This window comes from Harpegnathos saltator, unplaced genomic scaffold, assembly GCF_003227715.2.
Source record: "Harpegnathos saltator strain DR-91 unplaced genomic scaffold, Hsal_v8.6 scaffold295, whole genome shotgun sequence".
Classification (NCBI taxonomy): domain Eukaryota; kingdom Metazoa; phylum Arthropoda; class Insecta; order Hymenoptera; family Formicidae; genus Harpegnathos; species Harpegnathos saltator.
In genome coordinates this window covers 604,371-626,656 of record NW_020230089.1, presented here as the reverse complement: position 1 = coordinate 626,656, position 22,286 = coordinate 604,371, and the positions used below count along the sequence as shown (strand labels likewise).

The following is a 22,286-nucleotide window of genomic DNA, read 5'->3' as shown; positions in this document are numbered from 1 at the left end:
AGAGAGAGAGAGAGCGAGCGCGTTAACGCAGATCGGAATTCGGAATCGGATTTTTCCGCCCCGAGGACGGGAATCCTCCTTAGTTTTCTCTTTGAGGTGTAAACGTCAGCCTTTAGGTTCCCGTGAGATTTCCCGCCCGGTAGCAAAGTGGCGCTGTTCGATCCGATAACCATGTTTTCCCAAATCCTTCGCTTCCTCCGAGGAGACGGCAGGCGATTGTTCGACTACGTAAGGAACTCGATCAGAGCCGCGCCGCGCGGCGGCCGGAGGGGTAGTGGCTGGAATAGCAGCGGCGCGGGGGTTGGCGGCGCGCACAAGTGCCACGACGAAGGGGAGCGCGCGGCGCGGCGGTGAGACGGGAGGAGCCGGGATGGGCTCGAAATTGGTACAAACCGAATAATTCCGAGCGAAGCCTCACCTGAATCGTCTCCATCGAGACGAGCAACGATGCTTGCATTACCGGCTGAGCTCCGCGAATCGAGCTGGATTCTGCGGAGCGAAGCAGCAGGCATACCGCGTGTACGTTTGCCCATCGACGTTCGCCCCGACCAAGGAGGAAGAGAATAGGAAGAGAGAAAAGGTGGGGGAAGAAGTTAACCTATATACACTTCTTATCCTCCCCAAAGAATCGCTAAACCCTTGCTTAACGACGAGCGGCTCGGCGGACTTTTAAATTTCATACACTTTTTCTCTCCCTGCACGCTTTTCTTTTCCCCTGAGAAGCGCGCGCCTGGCTGTTCCTTTCCGCTCTTTCTCTCTCTCTCTCTCTCTCTCTCTCTCTCTCTCTCTCTCTTCTTCTCTTGTTCTCTTTTCATTTCTCTCTCTCTCTCTCTCTCTCTCTCTCTCTCTCTCTCTCTCTCTCTCCTTCTCTCTTGCTCTCTCGCGGGTAATCCATACTGGATTAGCCGCGACCCCTAAGAGCAATGAGCTTAATGTCTGACGTCGTTTCTGCGGTCGTTAACGAGGATTACATTAATTCGTCTTGCTACCTGTTATGATAAACAAACTTCGTCGCGGGATGAATAATGCGGCGTTTACGGGGACGGACCGGAACGATCTCCCCGAGCGTAAACACGAGGGAGACGCGTGTTTCGCGTGTTAATAGAATAATTCCACCTTCCTCCACAGTTTTTAACGACTTGCTGAACAATCAACGGGAGACAGAGATGAAGAGGGAGAGAGAAAGCGAACGAAGAAAGAGAGATTGGTCGATTTTCCTCTCGAGTCCTTCGTTTATTCAATACTCTCGCGAAACCTCGTCGACCCGGAAAAATCCTCGCGAGCGCAGTAACGCGCGAGAGTCCGACGGAGTCCGGCGGATATTATCGATGCGAAAACTAAGCGACGAGCGGGCAAACAGGCGCTTCGAGATTAGCGTTGCGCGAGCTAGCCGGCTGGAAACAGCAAGCAGTAGGGAAGCACTGGGCGCGCCGGGAATGATATATCGATACGTCGGTCGAGCACGCGAGACGCACGTGGCGCGATTGATGAATCACTCTGCGGCGAACGATCGCACAGCCGCGAGGCTCCGCGAACTTACCCCCGAGGTCCCTCGAGCTTGCTCGCGGATGGCTTGTGTTTCCACGTCGTCGAGACTGCAGCTCGCCGTCGAAAGAGGATATCGCATGCCCAAGCCGTCGTCTCTAATTATCCTCGCGAAATCGAGACCGCCGAGATTCGCCGATGCGTCGAGCCCCGCAGGCGGGGCGATCCTTTCTTCTCCTTCTTCTTTCCGCCGGAGGAGGAACACGGAGGAATCTTTGTCTACCTCTCTTTCTCTCTCTCTCTCTCTCTCTCTCTTTCTCTCTCTTTCTCTATGTGTGTCTTTCGTCGAAGACGAGCGTGGTGACGGGCGGTGTGTTATCGTTCAAAGCGGTGGCCGGATAGCGGCTCGTCAAAATTAATTAATTCCGCCGGCGCTTCTCCAGCGCAACCCCTTCTTTCAGCGCCGTCAGCTTTGCTGCGACTACGACGACGGCCGCCTCATCCGCGACAGGTCCTCCTAGGCTCCGTTCTCCGAGAGACCAGGCTCTCTCCTTCTCCGTCGCTCCCTAAAAATCGCGATGAACCGCGAAAAAGCGTGTCCGTCCGAGCGAGGCGATCGCGATAACTCTGTCGGGTTGCTGTCGGGGACACTAGGGAGAGAGAGAGAGGGTAGAAGAGAGAGAGAGAGAGGAAACGAAGGAGATCGAAAGGGAAAGAAAGAGAGAGACAGAGAGAAAAAAGGAGAACTCCTGAGAGACGATTCCAAAGAGAGAGAGAGAGAGAGAGAGGCAGACGATCGTAGATAAAGAAAACTAGAAGTAGGAAATAAAAGGAGAGAAAGAGAAAGAGATAGGTGGGAAGGGCTGACTAGGACGGTCGAGCGAGCGAGCGAAGGAAGCAGGGAGAGCCGGAGGAAAGAAAGGGAGTACGCGAGGGAGTAAGGGGGAGGGAGCGCGTGGAATGAAATTTGCATCGCAAAATCCTACCGTTTACCCCGTCCACCCCCCCTTCCACTCCTCCTTACTCCGACTCTCCCTCTTTCACTCGGTGAAGGAGGAGCGTCGTTGTGCTATCCGTATATATACCGGGTAATGACGGTGCTCGGTATTCCGTGAAGAAAAGGAGGAACGTCCATTGGACAAACGGGACTCGCTTCTGCATCGTGGATCCTGTTTTGTGTCTCGTGTAGGCTTGTTTGTTTTGCACGGGCTATCGAATGCACACAAAAGACCGCGCACTCCCGCACACACCGCCTCGCCCTTCACCGATGCCGCCGCTCTCCTACCTACCCCGGCACTCTACCACTCTTGGTCCACTTCGCGATCCCAGCCCTCGGCAATCTCTCGCCCTTCCGCCTTCGTCCTCTGCCCTCCCCCCCACCCTTCCCCCTCTAGGCTCCTTCGTTCGGCCGCGGTGGTTCGCCCGGCGCAAGAAAAGAGATCGAGCCGGTGGGAGAGCGACGGAAGCGGGAATTTTTACGGCTTCAACCGTCGTACGTGAAAACGTTTATCACACTCACGCTCACGGTATGAGCGAGTGCGATTAGGAGGATTGAGGGGACGGGCGGAGGAAGGCACCGCCACTCGGGTGGAGTGACGCTGGTCATTTTCGGCGCTCGTTCGGGAGCGAACGCCGAGCGAATGATATTACGAATTGCGGATTGCGAGCGCGGGCGAGGCAGAAGGGCATTTCATAATGATATTTTGTGACGTCATTATGACGTTTCATCGACACGGCGGGCAGGGACCGCGCGATGTTTTTCTCGTGATCCGCGACCAGGAGTCTCGCATCCTTATCTGTCGCCCGGACGCGACGATAATTCGCCGCGAGTGAGATAAGCACGCCGACAGTGCGCTTTCCGCCTGGGGAGGAGGGAACTTCCGAAAGAAAGAGAGAGAGAGAGTGAGTGAGTGAGTGAGTGAGTGAGTGAGTGAGAGAGAGAGAGAGAGAGAGAGAGAGAGAGAGAGAGAGACAAGGAGGACGAGGCGCGTTTCTAAAGAGGTAGGGCCGGTTCGTTCCGTTTTCAGGTCGCGGTCCGTATATTAAAGGAGATACTTAAAATGTAAATATTATTGACGCGATATCCTGCGCGTGTAAGTCATGTCGTATATATATATATTATACCGGATATATAAGCCGCGGCGGAGCTGAAACTTTAGTGCTGGATATAACTTTCCGCCGTGAATAAATCTCAGTCCCGTCGTAACACTCGCTCGCGTAACGCATTACGCTGGGAATTTTCCATCTACTTACGTCCGAGAGGGAGCGAGCGAGGAGCAAGAAATATAGAGGTAAAAGTAGAGGGAGAGAGAGAGAGAGAGAGAGAGAGAGAGAGAGGTGCGCGCGATCGGCCGTGAACGGCGCGTACAGTCGCCCACCTAATTTTCTTTATTTCTCCCTTTAGGCGAATTTTGTAAAATCACACGACCGTGCAGCAACGGTCCCTGCGAGCGAGCGAGCGAGTGAGCGAGCGAGCGAACGAACAAGCCAAGACCGAGCGAGCCTTGTTGCGACGTCCACCGTGGCTTCGGGCTGCGCGTAATGCGATCTCTCCTGGCCGCGCCGCGTGCTCGTTAACGATCGATAATTATAAATAATTAGTGAGGCTAGGCGTGTCCCTTTGACAGCGGTGCTTGCTCTGCAAGAACGACCGACCGGCCGACCGATGGATGCGCTTTATCTCGGAAAAAAGCACCGTATGCGAAGAGCATTAACGATCCTCACCCTCCATCCTCTTGTTCCTCCAATCCTCAATTCCCCTCCGCACTCCCCGTCGTCCATCCTGCCGTGAAGCTACTCGTTTTTCAGCATCGGGGCGACCCCGGTTGAAAGTACATTTTCATTATTTTGCTTGTTACTCGCTGTAACTCCAGCCGGAGAGCGCGCGCGGCCCTCGACGGTTTCTCGCGCGCGCGCGCGCGCGCTTGTAATACGCGCCCGTAGTCGGTAAGTTTTGCTTGCTTTTGCCGAAAGGTCCGCCGCCCCGTAGCCGGCTCGACCCGCCGCCGATAGCTTTCCATTCTCGCGCTCCATCGGCTATTCAAAGCAACCTATCCGGGGGTTCCATTATATAGGTCTCGCCGGGCGTACGTATCGCAGCAGCGTATCTTACAACTTCGATTCACCGCGCGGCGCAACACTTGTTTCCGACGGCTTTAGGGCCCTCGTTCGTATTCTTTGCGCGTACTGATCTCGGACGAGCGTCTCGGCCGAGAGTGACGGTCCTGGAGCCCCTTCGGAAGTGTAACGGCGGATGGAGTCTTTCCCGACGAATATGACTGCCGCCGCGTCGCTCGCGACGATTCGATCTCGCGACGGAGCACTTGTTAACTAACCCTCCTCCTCTTTGGCGGAGCAATCGCTCGACGATAATTTAATAATTCGCGAGCTCGACCACTCTCGGCCACGCCGCCGCGGCAATACTGGAATTATGCAACGGCTTGTGGTCTACAGTTGCTGTCTCTTGTGATATTTATACGCCGCGTTCGGCTGCGATAAAAGGACACCAGCGGATCATTAATTCATTCTTAATTGCGCGCGAGCTCCTTTCGCGGAAGACTAACGACCGACGAGGCGTACGTACACGCCCGTGGACGGAGACTCGCCTCGAACTAGAACCGGCGCAGCGAGGTCGCAACATGTCTCTACTTTTGTTGTAGCTTGCTGCAATTGGAAAAATATTCGCGTAAAAACCGTGTCGCGCTGAATGTCTGAAGAGTGTCATGAACTTTGGAATTTCACCAAATCGGGATAACGTGAGCCGAGGTCGAAGTTACCCGCCTCGTCGGATTCAATTTTCTGCTCCGCGATCTTCAATTTCCAGCGCTATACCGAGAGAGAAAAAATATCTGAAAGATAGGAAATATTTATTCCGCGGGTATTTATGATAAGTTTATCATGCGATGTGTCGGACTGAATGAAAATTGAAATCTTGGCTTCCAGATCGGAATTATTCGTTTTGTCGAAATTGGACTTCTAATCCGCAATCTCCGATGCTGCGCAGAGAGAAAAAATATACCTGAAACATAAAAAGTACTTATTTCGTGGTAATTAGTAACATATTTACTTCAATCTCAATTCTTCGTTCAAACGATGAAGCGAACAAATCGCTTTCTCGTGAAAAGCTGCGCTTTGAAGAAGTATACTTTCACGTTCGAATGAATTTTTCTCGATGTGCAAAATTATATATATCGGTAATAAATAAACATTTCACCAGCACCGAACAAATATTTCTTATCTTCAAGTATCCTTTCTCTCTCAGCTTAGATACGCGCTTAACATGCATGATTCCTTTGGATAGAGCGTCATTTTTTGGACGACATTACTAGTCGAGTCTTTCACTCGAGATCGTCCAAAGTTCATCTTCAGGTACTCCGCGATTAATCCGCACAACATCTGTAGACGAACGCAAGATGACCTTAAATATAAGACCCGTCTGCAAATACTACCCTCAGACTCGGTCACCCCCGACTGCGAGTTTGGGACGTTCCGCGCGGGGGCGCTCCGAGTGAACGACATGCTTCAATCGCGAAACGCCGAACGTACGAACGCACTCAAACGCACCGGATGCCGGCAGTTACTCCCCCGCGTCGGAGTTTGCCGTCGCGGCACAGCCACGCTGGAAATTAATACCGCTAATGCCGGAGAAAAATAATTTCACCTCCGGCAGGGGAGAAAGGGAGAGAGAGAGAGAGAGAGAGAGAGATGTGGAGAGGGAGATAAATCCATACGTGTGTGCGTACGTGTGTGAATAATGCATGAGGCGTGACGCGAAATCCGCGGACGCGATGTTGCAATTGCAGCTGCAGCATATCGAGCGTACTTACGCGCCGGGCGTGCGTGTGTCCCGCATGTGTGAGCGCGACGGCGCGCGCCTGCCTCTCGCGCGATACAATTGCAGCTGCGGTGCGATGTCGGTAGAGACGACGACGCTCCCGCGGCGCCCTCGACCTCTTTCCTGAAAACGATCGCGTTCGCTAATAGCGGCCCGGCGCAATTAAAATTTCACGCCCGGCGGCATGGTAATGCCGCCGCCTCCCCGGGCCGCCTCAGCCGTGCACAGCCGGCGCGAGTGACACGGATTATCCGCAAATATCGCGCGGCACGTCGGCGCGCGACTAATCTCCGCCACCGTGACGACGCCGCCCGGACGCGATCCGCGAGCGATCTCACTTCGGCCAGCTCGATAGCGATGAGCGGCTCATTGGCAACGCGAAAGTTGGCTGCCGTATTGCGCTTTCGGGTCGCGCGCCGTGAGCGGGGGGTGTGAGGGGTGGAAGACTGCCGTCTGCGAAAATGATCGTGATAATTTGTTGTTACTTACCGTTTTACCGGCTGTTATTTAATTGGACTTATTTTTGCGACTGAGTTGTGATTATTGTTATATTATTTTAATGACGCGCGCGCGCGCTGGGGATAATCACGTCGACGGCGCGTCAAGAGCTCTGCGCGCGCGACGGACGCGATTTTCGCGAAAATCCGACCGTTTCCGCTCGTCGCTCGGCGATCGAGGCGGATAGACGCGCGACTTTTGGATTCGCGCGACTGAGAATTCGCGGATTGCAAGCACGTCAGGGAGAATGCAAGAACGGTTGTTTGAGTATGGTTGGAACTTTAATTTGGATTCAATCGATGCGCTCTCTCTTTAATTATTGGCGGCTGTTAACAATAGCTCTTCTTCTGGGCTCGTTAGAACAGATGAAAAATCGTCTCGTGCAGTTAATGGCGCGGAAGAATCGCGACACTTTCCCCTCGACAAAGTTCCGCGAGGCATTCGATTGCCGAGAGACAAATTTATCCGCTGAGAAAACGAATCTCCTGTAGAAGACGGGCGCGCTCTGCGAAATTCATCGAAATAAAAAAATGTTGCGGGCCATTTACGTAAAGCTGGCTGATGGCCACCGTCAATTATCACGGATTAATTAAATTAATTAAAATTAGGATTGTTAAATATAAATTAGGGCTCTATTTTATACAATTAAAGTGAATTGTAATAAAAGTCTAGAAAAACTATCGAGTCGACATCTCGTCGCTTCTGTGGTATACTAACGTACTAAAAATGGCTTCCACACTGAGCAACTGAAGAGAGAGAGAGAGAGAGAGAGAGAGAGAGAGAGAGCCAGCTCGTACGTAAAACATTTGTCTTCGTTTACACCCCGATGAGAAAAATACTCGGTCAATCCGCCGAAAAGCGTCTAGGCTCGTAACCGGGAGAGTCCACCATATCAGTCTCGGCATAGTGGAGGGGTTGAAGGTTCTTTCCTTTTATTCTCTCTCCGCCGGTAAATTTACCCCGGCAGTTAATTCCATTGTAGCGTTCCGGCTACAATACATTTTCGTGATAACGGTCGACACTGTTTTCGTTGGACCTCCTTGCATGAGGCGCCAGGTAAACTTATCGATGAGACGACGGCACAATGGACGCTACCATTGCATTAAGACAGAAAGAAAGACGGAGAATGTGCGCGCGCGCGCGCGCGCGTATGTGTATTAAGTCTGACAGCGAAAGAGAGACTCAGGTTCACAAGTCGGTGATAGAATCAATGTTAATGACGATTATTCGAACCATTCTATTTGATAACGACTGAATTCTTTATTGATATTGGTGCTGTCTCGTTGATAAACTCGCAAAACTTTTCGCTGAGGTTGATGCATAGTTGATATTTAATAATAATAATAATAATAACAACAACAACTACAATAATATTTGTTAACATGTAAGCAACTTTTGGTCACATAAGAGAGAAATGTAAAGGAAAATAAAATAAGAGAGATTTAGAAGATATCAAACAAATGGGCGTTGACCAATTATTATTTATTATCATATTACATATTGATATATGGATATGCCGACACGATTTGAGCACGGAAGCTGAATGGCGACTAGATCCCCGCTTACATATCTCCCACATATCGCGATGAAATCTTAGAAAATCAAGCGGATTGTTGCTTTCGACACAATTTCGACCGTTTGTTCATCGATCTGTGAACTCGAGAGGGGAGGGAAGGGGGCGCAGCGCGAGGATCGTATCCGAGGCTTGTAGCGGCGGTGTTGCGAAAACATCGTCGCGCCCTCGTGCTGTGAAGCAAAGCGGAGCGGAGCGTAGCCGCTCGGCGCTGCGGCCCGACATTTCCGGGGTGTCTGCGGACGATTAACACGGATTACTCTGTTCTACTCTGTTCAGGAGACCGACGCGTGCTGTGACCGCCCGGCGACCATCACGATGCCAGGAACGTGCTTGATGACCGATGCGGTCAGGACCGCGGACAGTTAGTGATGAGGAGGAGCGAGTTATCGGCGTGCCGACGGCCCAGGTCACCAGTAACATGCCAGTCCTTGGTGCCAGCAGCGCCGAGCCGACTCCACTTCGAGGACTTCTGATCGCCGCCGCCACCCTCGTCCTATTGTCCTTGCCGCGCGTCTGCCGCTGCACGGATATAGGTGAGTCCCCGAAGCGCACATCACGGCGTCGTGCGAGCAAGTTTTATGACTTCCGAAAAGTGTCAGGTGCCCCCTTCCTCCTTTCTCTCTCTCTCTCTCTCTCTTTCTCTCTGTGTGTCTTCCTTTTGACTGACTTCAACTTCTGTCAGTCTCTCGCAATCTGCCGCCGGCGTCCCTGAGCGCGCGTCGTCGCGCCGCTCAGCGACGAGTCGAAAGGTCGCGTTCGGCGATTGATAAATCTTATATAGGAGGCGTTCCGCGGAGAGACAACCGCGAGTTTTCCGCGGCGAAATGGCTTTGGGCGCGTGGGCAAACGCGTCACTGCAGTTTTGCGAGAACGGAGCGCTTCCATCGAGCTTTCATGCGTGGATATTAATTTGAGAATTATGGATGCCCGGCGGATGTGTGTGTGTGTGTGTGTGTGTTCCATCTTTGGAAATTTTCCGCCCGGTTTGGGAGCTTTTAGAATCGTCAGGTTTTGATTTCGTGTTACTCGCGAGCGCGCTCGAGCTCGTCGCTGGTTGACCCGTTTGTGTAATTATTACTTGATTCCTACGTGAGATCTGTGCGGATCTGAGTTAAATGTGAGTTTTTCAGTTGAGTCACGATTGTAGATATAATGTCACGTATGTAACGAACTTGCATAGTTTTTGGCCAAAGGGTATAAAAAAAAAAATCATCAAATGAAGCGACTTAAATTTCTATTTTTTAATATAGCCGCCCTTGATTTTCATGTTTTTAAAACGATAAATTGAACCGATTTTCCAATAGCGCCAAAGAAATATTCTACATTTTTGTTCTTGATATCCATGATTTAATACTGTGGAAGCCACTTCTTCATCACCACGCAAATGGGACCTTAATTTTGAAAATAAAAAATAATTCCGTGAAGCTAAATTTTGGCTGTAAAATGGTTAACCCTTTCAAAATCAAAGATCGATTTGCGCGGAAAATATTCACCAATGATGAAGAAGAGTCTCTGCAGTTTTGAACTATTTCAGGAACAAAATACCAGAATATTTTTGTAGTCGTACTAAAAAATTGATGGTAATCGTTCTGTAAAACGTATTGAAATAAAAGGTGACTTTCACGAGGAAATAAAAACGGCGTCACTTTATCACTTTTTTTATATCCTTAGCTTTGGACTTTAATACGTACATCAAATGTGTGATTCGATCATTGGCTAAAATTTATATGCATAGATTGAGCATAGATTCCATGAAAGCTTGCGAGGGTTACTGTCGTTTAAAGGACGGCCAGTACTATCGGCATTCGATCTCTGTCTTTGCTGATGTTAGAGAAAACCAGACGAAGATTACATGTCTGTGGACGATGGAAAGGAAATATAGCTGTCTTTTATATTTTGTCTTCAAACATCTCCTAAGCAAGCGCGATTCACGTGTACAAGTCTACGGAACTGGAAAACTTGGATCCAGTTCCAAGTTCAGATTAAAGTATCTCACTTGAGACAAATTTGAAGCAATTATAAGTTATTAATATAGGCTAAAGTATCCCGTTTCAGGCGAGCTTCAAGCAACGACCGTTAAATACGAGCAGCTTAAAATCAGAGATCCGAGTTGCGTGAAACTTGAAGCTTGAAGCGACCCGCCATCGACTCGGGCCTCGGACTCACGACAATTAGGGAGACATCTCGTTAGAATAACGAGAAACTCTCATTTCGACATGTCGAAATGCAAAGATAACAGTTGGACTGTCTTCCGCCGAGAGAAAGAAGGAAATTCCGCAACGCACGCCCATGTTGGTTTACGCGACGTAACGCGCTTGCGAAAGAATTCACGAGCGAGTTATCTCGCGAGGATCCCCCGCGAGGCACGGCAACCACCGGGAAAAGGGCAAGAGGAGCAGGAGGGGATGGAGGAAGAGAGGGCAGAGGATGTCGTGCGTGCTAATACTTCTTTTTTCTCTCCCTCTTCTCGTCGGCATACGCCGAGGCGCGGCGACGCCGTATCGTCTAACACACACCTGGCCTCCTCTCGCCGAGGCATTGTACCCTCGTAAATGAAATGTCAGCCGCACGATGAATTAACAATACTATCTAATAGCTGCTCAGACGCAGACGAGCGAGCGGGGCTCGCCGCCGCGCCGCGCCGCGCCGCGCCGCGCATTGTGCCGATTCGTTCTGGCGTGTCGCTCGCGCGCCCGCCGCTGGCTCTCAGCCTCGCCCTCGGCTCTCGTTGTTTACCGCTCATCCGTTATGTTTTTATGCAAATTAATTGTTGTCCGCGGCGACAGACGCTCTGAGGTCGCCGTTAAACGGCGAGAGATACGGACGGATAGTGTGGGCGGTAAACGGAAATGCGTCGTGTGCGTCGTTCCGCTTGTCCTTCCCTCTTCTTTTCTTTCCTTTCCGGCAGCTTTTCGTATCAGTAACGTGGAATTCGCTCGTGTTTAATTGGCTTACGTCAACCCGCCAAACGAGTCGCGATTAGAGTTTTTCGACGATGACTCTGGCGTAACGGGGAAAATGCGGGAGCGCGCCTGTGCGAATTCGCCCGACGGAAGAGAGAAAAACGAAGAAAGAATTCTTTGTGATTTCGCTCGTACGAGTCTGTCAAATATTAGGCTAGGTGCGAGAGACTTGTCATTGTTCTCGTAAATTCTCGTAGAAAGTTTGACTGGAAAATGGAATGTCCTTGTTAGAGAAGTCCAAAAGTAATACCGAGTCGATGTTGCTCGTTTCATTCGTAAAAAAATTGCTCTGATCCTTTGAAATTGGATGGCGCTCCTATTTTATTCGGCAATCACGACAAATCTTTCGCACTAACCAAGCCCCATCGGACCGTCGTTAGACTGCCGACTGTTGGTTTCACAATTTCGATTCTCGTCTCCCTGCCGGTGTGTGTGCGTGTGCGCGCGCGCGATGTACATTTCTTCGGCATTCGTATGCTAATCAGCAATTGATATCTCCGGTAGAAATAATTAATGCTTTCATAAATATTGATTATTAATTATTGGCTGCTCGCGTTCCGCTCGCGCTCTCGCGCGGGCACGCTTAAGCTGCACACACGGAATCGGACTGTCAGTCATGTCACAAATCATTGAAATCGTTCATTATCCCGCGCGTTGCGCGAAAACGCATCGCGCGTCTAGGATATTCCAATACGTCAGCTTGACTTATTGCTTTGGGACATAACACTAAAGCTCGGGTTCATAGCCGTTATCGTCGCGCATATTGGATATTCAATGCGCGACGGCGGCCGCGATACGCTCGTGCGCTCGTCCGCACATCACACACAAACACACACACACACACACAGGAGAGAGAAGGAAAGAGAGAAGAGGAGAGGACCATGTCAACGTGTGACACGCGGCCAACGGCTGCGAAGTGCGGCAGGAACGGTGGAAAATTCGCAACGCGAATTGCTGCGAAAAATGTGTGACTTTCCATGCGCGATTAATATTCCAGATTTCATGACGCGAGATAACGGCCGTGGGAGGAAATCTCGATATCGCGAAGGGATCGAAAAACGCGATGAATCATCCGGTGGTTTGGATTTTTCGTGTTTAGAAGCGGCGCGAATTCTCCCTCCCTTTCTCTCTCTCTCTCTCTCTCTCTCTCTCTCTCTCGTTTTCTCGCCGAAATCGTCGTTTATTTTTACAGATTTATATATATTAACTAGATTGCTGACTCTGGACGGCGGAATTGTGATGGGTAGAGGCATCGTATCATATTGAGTGTGTGTGTATTCACGGCTACTCTAATTAGGAAAATAGCGCGTCATGTTTTGTTTGGAAGCAAATATTGGCCTTTCAAACTGTTTTCTGTCTTGCTTTCTTCCTTCGTACTGCTCGTCTGGTGTACTGGTATTCTGAAATTTTTAATTATCTTATGCATTGTGCAAATTCTAATATTGACTCCAGCGCACACACAGTGACTGTAGGTGTGATTTTCAAGATAAAACACATCTACGTGCACCTAACTCTGGATATTTTTATCGTTTCAATTTTTAATAATGAAATATTAATTACAGAGAATATCCATGGAATAATTAGAATAAGAAAAATTAAAAAGGTAAAAAGGTAAAATAATTAAAATAACTCCGTGGAGTAAAATACATAATTGGAATAAAAAGATGTATCATTTCGAATATTTTCATTCTTCAATGTACGATATTTGTGCGTATTTCACATATATTTATAAATGTCCTATATTTTACAATACGAAAGTTTAAACACTATCCTATTTAAACACGAGTCGAAAATCGATAAAAATGCCCAGAGCTGAGTGCATCCGCAGGTATCGATACCTTCACATTACACGTGTGAGTAAATTCAAAACAACCTGGCGTCCCACATCCCCTCAACCTGGGACTCGTTACGTGGAAAGTCAGCAGACTAGTTAGTATAATACATAGAAGCTTGTGGTTCGTTCCCGGACGTTTTCTGTGCACGCGTCGTGAAACGCAACACGACGACGACGACGACGTCGACGACGAGGACGACGGTTGTTTGGCGGCGAATTATTTCGGATAATTTTCGGACGCGAAACATCGGCGGCTCGGCGGCTGAGCCCGGCTAAATCCCGGGATAGTTCGATAATTACAGCACAGTTCATCTCGTTCGCAGTATGTCGCGCTAACGACTGCGGCATAAAGGCGAATACTGGCTGCAAATACGATCGAAGTTGCACGACCGGGATATGGGGGCTATAACGTTTATTAGAGGATGATTTCGTACGCGCGCACACACGCACATACACATACGTACACGAGCGCGCGGGCGAAATGTAACGTTATTTCCCCTCAGGTTTACTTTCAAAGTCCGTTAGCGCGCGTTATCTGATCGCTGAATTTCACACGCTCGTCGCGGTCAACATTGTTGCTATTTACGGAAGGGCCGGCTGGCTGCTATTGTAGTCGAGCGCGTTAATTAATACGATGAGACGCATTTCCGACGGGGGTTGGATCAAGGAGATCGCGATAACGTCGATTATCTCGTGTGCTCCATGCGCTGAAAAAAGAAGAACGGCTAATTTCGCCAAAATTGTACAATCGTACTTGGCAACAAACATTTTTGTCGTTCCAACAGAGCGGTGGCATTAGCAGCGCACATAGAAGATTCCGACCAACACTGCACTAGCATTCATAGTTATAAAAATATTGTCGCGGATATTTTTCTTCTCGATGGATACGTCGGGGATTGTTAAAACTGGTCGTATCGTTAGCTGTGTATTTATTAATAGCAATGAAATTGTGCACGACATACTTAATCCAAGTATCTGGCTATTGATATCCGCCATTTTCTGTGATTAAATTACTTCTCAAATAATTGACTTTGTGCTTCTTTTTATATATTTTACATCCGAATGGATTCTGAATTTCTCTCTGGAGTCAATGAAATCGTCGACGACTCGACGGGCTTTTGCAAGCCTTTGATATTTGGCAGCTTTCGCGATTATTATGCTGCGATGTAATGTCGTCTCTTATCGCCGTGCACTTCGTCCGAAAAACGTTGTAAAAAATGTGATAAAGTATAATAATAAAGAGAGAGAGAGAGAGAGAGAGAGAGGCACGCGAGGGGTCCCTTATGAAAGCATGTAAAGGACCGACGGCCGGTTTGTAGGGCACTAGAAAAGTCATAATTCCCATTTGTAAATTTTTTTTAATAAAACGCGCAAACACGGAAACGGCACGACGGAATAAACACTGCCGTTAAATGGACACGTTGTTAAACGAGTCACGTGCCGTTGTCATTTTGCGATATGTTTTAGCTAGATATGGCCGTGGCGGCAGCGAGGTAGGGCGGAAAAAAAGCATTCGACGCAGCTTGCAAAATGTAATTTTGTAGTATTTATCTTCTTGATCTCCAGCAGCCCCGTTTCGTCGTGTGCCCGTAATAACGAGTTTGTGCATTTGCTCGCCCGTTTACGGTTGACAACGCTGGGAATTCATATTTTTTTACATCGACGTAAGTCGGAACGAATGGAAAAACGGGGCAAAAATGAGAGAGAGAGAGAGGGAGAGAGAGAGAGAGAGAGAGAGAGAACGGGAGGGAATTTGAAATTTATTTCGCAATTCGAACGACTGTCGACCGGAATGAAAAGACCAGATAATAAAAATAATCAGCTGTCTGGCACATTTTTCGTCCTGCTTATTTCTGTTTACTTAAGCTAATTCAAATCGATCACTCGATCACTCCGATTTGTCCCACATGCATCCCTAAGAACACGATGCAAATATAGTCCTGCGACACTGGACTCGCTCGATTGTTCATCGGATAATAATATCTCAGTTACCGGCGAACCGCCTGAATCATTAATGCGTATCATTAGACCCAAGCGAATATATGAATAATCGCGTCCACCGTTCTTCTTCGGGTTTCACTCGTACGATCTAATCTCATCGGAGAAAATCGGGGCGCGCGCGCGCGAGAGAGAGAGAGAGAGAGAGAGAGAGAGAGAGAGAGAGAGAGATGGATACGCGTTTATTATCGTTTCGGTTCTATAAGAACGTGCGAAGAAGAGAAAAATTGAATATTGCTGATTGTAGGTGATGCAATTAGCGGACAAATTTACATGAAGAAATAGCCCGACAGATGATAAAAAGTTATAGCTCGTCAAACTGCTTCTCCGCGTAAATTTCTTCCTCCCAATTCAGATCGTCCACCAACTACTCGAACAAATTGCAATTTTCTATAATTTCTCAAATTACCCGCCAGCGGATTTGGCAGATTGTAACTTTTTTATAGCTCGTCAAACTATCTATCGATTTGATCACACTTTCTTATCGTTTGTCACAAACAACCCATTTAAATTTGCACGTCATCGGAGCGTTTAGGCACTGTTATCAGGTAATCGGTGAAAGAAACAGCAGACCGCGCAACAAATTCGCGAACTTTCGATCTCCGGAACAGGCAAAGCTCTCCGTTCCCCCCCCCTCTCTCTCTCTCTCTCTCTCTCTCTCTCGCGTTCGTGAGACGCGATAATGTTTGCGTTTGTCGTACTTGAACGTATCGAAGGCGCACGGGGGGAGGGGGGAGGGGGGAGGGGGGGAGGTGGTCTGTAGTCGCGACTGGTCGCCTTGTTTCAGCGCGCAACGCGACTCACACATGCGCGCGCCCATAGAATCGGCAGACGAGACGCGCCGGAGTTTCGCCGTATAATGGACGGCGGCAGGTGAAACGTAGGGGACAGTTACAAACACAAACGAAGTTTTGTGTTGGTGGTAATGCCCGGCTCACGGAGGACCATAGCCGGCCCGGTAGTGGCTCCGGAGGCCAGGCTAATCCCACGTCCGCTGCATTCTGCAGTTTTGAAACTTTCCGCCGTAACTGCAGTACCGTAGTTTAAGCGTAGCGCGACGTAGCGCGAGCGCGCGGCCGTTCGCCGGCTCCTCGCTATGGAATACGGAGGAATTTATCACGCGCCGCGCCGAACAGCGCCGAGACATTGTCATATAGGCGTGCGCGTCGGTGCCGTCTATCGATTTTCGCCCGGCGACGTCGCGAAGGCATTTCGTATCACGAAGAAGACAAGAAAAAGAGTGAAGAAGAGAGGGGAAGCGAAAGAAGCGCGTCGTCATTCCTGAGCGCGAACATCGTTCGGTTTTGCATGTGTGGCGTTCAAAGTGCTCAAGACAGTTTCGGGGGAGAGCGTTTCGGACGAGTGGAGATCTGTCGAGCGGCTCTTCAACGGAATAGTTGAGGTGTAAATAAGCGGGAGGTATGTAAATAAGGTACAAGTGAGTCTGGGAAGAGCCGAGACACAAATACGCTGTGTTGAAGGTCGAACCAGATGCTGAGGCTTATAGTTGCAAATTATTCGCGAGGTTTGATTACGAATACGATCCTTTACAAATTCACACTTGCGAGCTGCTATTCGGTTGTAAGAGCCAATTTCTCGCCGTACGAGATAAATATCATTTTGAATGGCCTTACATATATCGCAGATCAGTCAAAAATTATATAGACCTGCTTTCTCGCAGATTTAGGGATCGAAACAAAGCTCAAAGACAATCTGACAAAATGAATCCCGATTGAGTGCTTTTGAAACCGTGAAATATATATATATAATATGAATATTTCGTAGACAAAAATTTCATGATATTCAATATGCGCTTTATAACTCTAAATTTATATTTGTTAAAAGTGCCATATAGCTATGCACGTTGAAAAAGAATTATATCTCTGTAAAATATAAATGCGCAGTTGTGGGAAGCAAATGAAATAACGTAAAATTTGCCCGTGAAACATTCGTTTCCCCTTTACTCCGCCATTTCGAAGATAACCGCTCATTTTCTGCTTCACCGAATTTCCGTCGAGGGAGGTAAAATTTTTACGTGGCTGTTCCGACCGCTAAACGCGCAAACGAGCACACGTAGAAAAAAATATTTTTGGCCGCTCCGAAACATACTCGAAGCTCGTCAAATTCGATGAGGGACTCCTCTCCACACGTTTTCTCACGAGAGAATTCGATATTCGATACTCCTCGAATATCCCGTGGACGATGAAGGCATTTTGCAGAAAATACTCCTCTAATTATCTCCAGCGCCGCATCTCGTGCGACTACTCTCCATCTTCCTCTTCCTGGCCCGCGTGCGTCGAAACAGAGAAATAGAAGCGATTCGCGCAACTTTACACCGAGAGGCCATTGGCACTCGCGGAAGGGAATGCGAGCGTGTTCGCCGCGATTTCGGAATCGCCTCCTGGCGGAAGTTGCGCGACGTCCGACGCTCCCGGGGCTTCGCTTGTGCCAACGCTGACACGTCGTTAACGGAATCGTCGCGAACGAGGTCGTCGGGGCGAAATTGCATCGCGGGATTCCGCGGTCTCCGGTCGGCGGCGGAGCTGCGCAAAAAATGCGGACGCGGGGAATTAATTAGCGCTCGTCGATCCGCTCGAGCGGACTCGCGGCGTCTTCGCCTCGGAATAATCCCCGTTATTGTCGCCGATTGTCTCTCCCTCCCTTCCTCCTTCCCTCCCCCCCTCTCTCTCTCTCTCTCTCTCTCTTCTCTCTCTGTTCCTCCGTTCACCCTCCCCAATTCTCCATCACCGTCGCCGGGAATCTTCGTCCCGGCGTTCCGCGGGCGTGTTAACGAAATGAAGATTGATATTGAATTCTGCCTAACACCATCGCGCGAATTGTTTCCAGGACAATGCACCGCGGCGCTGGGCATGGAGAGCGGAGAAATCCCCGATGAAGACATCACGGCGAGTTCTATGTACGATCCCAGCCTCGGACCGAAACATGCCAGGTAGGAGAACAATCGTATCGCCAGGCTGCTACCGCCAAGCGCGACAACGGCGACGGCGTAGCGGTGGCGGCGGCTCGGCCATCTCGGTGTATCTCCGGTGAACGAATTCCCGACTTGAGCGAGCGAGTCCCAGCCTGGACGTCGTCGTCTTTGCCGTTGTCGACGGCGACGACGACATCTGACGCGACTTCTTAATCGCTATTCCTCTTCGCCGACGAGCTCGCGTCGCCTCTCGCCCACTCATTTTAACCCCCCCCCATTGGCGACTCTAAACTCCGAGCGTTCAAGAATGTAGAAAAAAGCACCAATTACGCCAGATGTCTTTAATCTTTATCAGGCTGTGTAAACGAGATATCATCGGGCTCGTCTCTCGTTCATCTCGCGTATTTTTTTCCATTACACGTTACTTTTTATTATTTGTTATTAATACGTACTTAGGCACACGCGCAAACACACAGACGTACGTTGAAAATGGTCGGGCGTATTTTTATCGGATTTCGAGAAGTTTCGGGAGAGTCCGCGCGAGAATACGCGGACACTCCGTCGTCCTATCGGGCCGCAGCTCGTCGGTCGCCGTCGCGTTGCATTGTTCTTCAACTAAATATAGAATTGCGCTTAACGTTGTAACCCCCGAGTGTGACGTCGCGTCCCGCGCGTGTTGTGGATACGCGCGCCTCTCGGATTCCGCTCGAGTGAAATTAGGTAATTGCGATTCGCGTCACACTGCGCTATCGAAATTCTCCCGCCCGGTAATGTAAATCGCGTGACACGGAGGAATGTCTCGCGCGGATGGTAATAGCGAGTCTCGCCGCCGCCGCCGCCGCCGCCCGCTATACGCGGCTCGCTTTATTTCTTATTACAAAGCCGAGATTAAAATCGCGAACAGGTGCGGCGCGTTCGCGCCCTGCGCGCGCTCGCCCCTTGAGGCGTATGAAAATTTTAAGTAACACGCGGCCTCGCGAGAGGCACGTGTTGTAAAAGTACCTTTACCGGCCATGCGAATTCGTCGCGATCACGATGGAGCGGGGAGAAAAGTGTCGTCGATTTGCGCGCAAACGGGGAATTAATTTTTGGCGAGGGGAAGACCATTGTGCGCGACGAAATTTTGGCTCCGCACGTTCTCTGCAAGGCCTGGTGAATTTCGCTGAAATTGAAGGAACAATAGGGAGTTTCGAGATAAAACACTATACACAGGCCATTGTCCTCTTTTGATGCCCCGGAATTATTTAATATTCAAATTTCTCGGTGCTCCCCACCTGCATTTAATCTCCATTTTTAATTCCGATAACCGCATTTCGATGTTCCGTCGGCGTTTAATTTTCATCTTTTAGTTTCAACAAGCCAGGCTTCTAGAAACAACTGCAACTCACAGCTGCACCCGAGGAGCAAATACCGAGCGATTTAATAAAGACCAACGGGCGACTGCAATAAGACAATAAGTTCGTCACTTTCGAAATCTCCTCGTGATTTCAAAAATGTCGGGAATTTCAATAGGATTCGGAAATTTAGAGAGAATGATAAACACAAAGGGGCTTTTGGGGACAAACGCAGCGCTTACTCTATCGCGCAGAAGCGCAAAAGGCAATTTAGACTCCCGCATTCGTCGCGATAACAAGTCGGAGCTAAAATCGTAAAGAGGCAAGGCGGAATTCGCGTGCCCAAAGAGCATTGTCCGGGATCCAAATTAGTAGGGGCATATGAGCGGATTTGATTAAATGTCGACGCGATTTCCCGTGAATCCCGACTCGGCTTTTGCCAGACAGGATCTCGGCGGGATATTCGCAAACGGCGAACCCGTTGCCAGTCACGTACATATCTATTTGTCAGCGGTGATTATTATAATCATAAAAATTTTACGCTCATATTTCTCCATGTGACTCTTTTTTCACGAGAGACACACACAGAGAGAGAGAGAGAGAGAGAGAGAGAGAGAGAGAAAGAGAGAAACATGATAAATGATACGCTCGAAAGCAACGAGATAATTATGAGTGGCGTGTAACACTGGACGCGTGTTGGTAACATCCAGGCCGACGCGGGAATAGAATCACTGATACAGTTCGCGCGCAAGACGCGTGTCCAAGTTGAAGAGATTAAGAGCGATCGGCGCCGACTGAAGTCAGGATGGGATCGTCATCCGTTGATCAGCGGCTCAGTATGGAGTATCTTCGCGTTTTGGTCATTAACAACGACCCCCCTTCCCGCCCGCGCATGTGTATCGCAAACCCGCGGGCTGCGAGAGCCCTGCGCTATCGTGCGCTCCAGTCGAGTGGATCGATTTCGTCAACGATATGTGACAATTTACGCGGTAGCCTCTCTCTCTCTCTCTCTCTCTCTCTCTCTCTCTCTCTCTCTCTCTCTCTTTCTCTTTGTGATCCATCGAAAACCGTGACGCGACCTCCGATAATAACCGGTTTCGTGTTTCGATACCCTCGTTAGGTCGCCACCGGAAAACGATGTCGGTGATGTCGATGATCGGAAAGAGAGAGAGAGAGAGAGAGAGAGAGAGAGAGAGAGAGAGAGAGGGAGAGAGACAGACGGATAACTAGACGGAGACAGATGGGGAGAGATGGAAGACATTTTTTCGGAAGACCCTCGAGGGCCGAGAGATCGCTCCGGTCTATTGTAGGCCACACGCTCGGCAATTAAAAAATTTTAATTAAACTGCCGAACGCGCTCGCACTCTCCCCCCCCCTTCCCCCTCCCTCTTCCTCGCGCGCGAGCGCGCGCACGCTCCCACAGGCCGATCAGCCGTGACGTTTTAATTAACGATCTACTGCGTAAATCAAAAAGCGACCTACGCGGTCGCATATTTCGTGGTGGATAGCCCTCTCGCCGGCCGAGAGAGGGAGAGAGGGAGCGGGCGGGCGCGAGAGTGCGAGAGAGTGAGCTAGGTCCTTCGAGCAAGTCGTTACCGGAGAGTTTCAGGATACACACGACCGCGCACAAGTCCGGCACACGATGTAATGGTGGGCATAGGATGCGGGGTAGCGGCCGAAAGCGCGGGCGGGCAGAGGAGGGCGGGTTCGGTCGGGGGTCGGCGACCACGACGGCGGGTGTAGAAGGGGGCGCGCTCGACCCCTACAAATTACCTCCAATTTCGTGTAAATTCCTCGTGCCTGCGTCAGCATAATACCTGTATTAGAACGCCCGGCTCCGGCTCTTAGGTGGCAATAAATCTGTATTAGAGCAAGGCGCCGCGCGCGCCCCCGCCCGCTCTTGCAAAAGGGGTACGACGACACCCCGGGACCGGTTAATTTTTCAGGGCAGCGATTCGCTCCTCTCGTCCCTCCCCCACTTCCCGCTGCCCCTCCATCATGTTGTCTACAAGCCCGCCCTGCCGAAACCGTGACTGCCGAAATTCTCGCCATCAGCCGGAAAAGCACGTCGTGCACGCTCGTTTATCCCGCGAAATCGTCGAGGGGACGCCCTGAGCGAGCAACCCCGCGGAATAATTTTATTATTCTCTCTGTCATTTTATTATTATTGTTGTTGTTGATTTTACATATATTGGGTGAAACGCAAAAACTTACTTAAAATCGTGAATGCGTTCACTGAGGACTAGAACGCTACGTGAGCGACTCCTCGATGCTCCAAATCGAGCAGAGTTACAATATAATACAGAAGCATCGGCCGAGTATGAGAGAGAAAGAGAACGGTACATTTTTATCTTCATCGTGATAAATGAATTCCGCTCGCGTCGCATAATACGTAATGATATGAAAAATTTATCGCTTCGTCCAAACATTTCGCCACAACGTTGCACGCAGCTCCTATTATTCTCGTACAGTTTCCTTTTATACATATGTATAATAATAGTGCTCTAATGGCGATTTAATTTTATACGCGATTTTCCCACAGACACGAGAGATCCTTCAGACATCAAATCCTCCCTGTATCAACCCCCACCGCTCGCGGACGGAGGGTGAGTTTAATATCGTGAAAACGGCCAGCGACAAATAATCTCCCTTATCAGTCGCGGTTATAAATCGCGATTGTATAATTGCCGGTCGCCCCAGTTCTCCCGCGTAATCACTTTGGAAGCTCCAGTCGCCCGATAAAATCTTCTCGGTGTCGCTGAGCGTGAATGTTCGCTCTCTCTCTCTCTGTCTCTCTCTCTCTCCCTCGGGGGACGGGGGCGGGCGACATAG

The 22,286-nt window shown here is 49.7% G+C and overlaps 1 protein-coding gene across 1 annotated transcript in view; it reads left to right on the top strand.

Annotated features, from left to right (window-relative positions):
* Positions 1-22,286, top strand: part of Ddr (discoidin domain-containing receptor 2) — a 320,014-nt gene that overhangs the window by 154,655 nt on the left and 143,073 nt on the right. Inside the window, exons 3-4 of the mRNA XM_019843972.2 lie at positions 8,670-8,926; positions 18,036-18,138. Coding sequence (XP_019699531.1) covers positions 8,734-8,926; positions 18,036-18,138 — 296 coding nt within the window. The 5' untranslated portion in view covers positions 8,670-8,733. The remainder of the gene's footprint in view (positions 1-8,669; positions 8,927-18,035; positions 18,139-22,286) is intronic.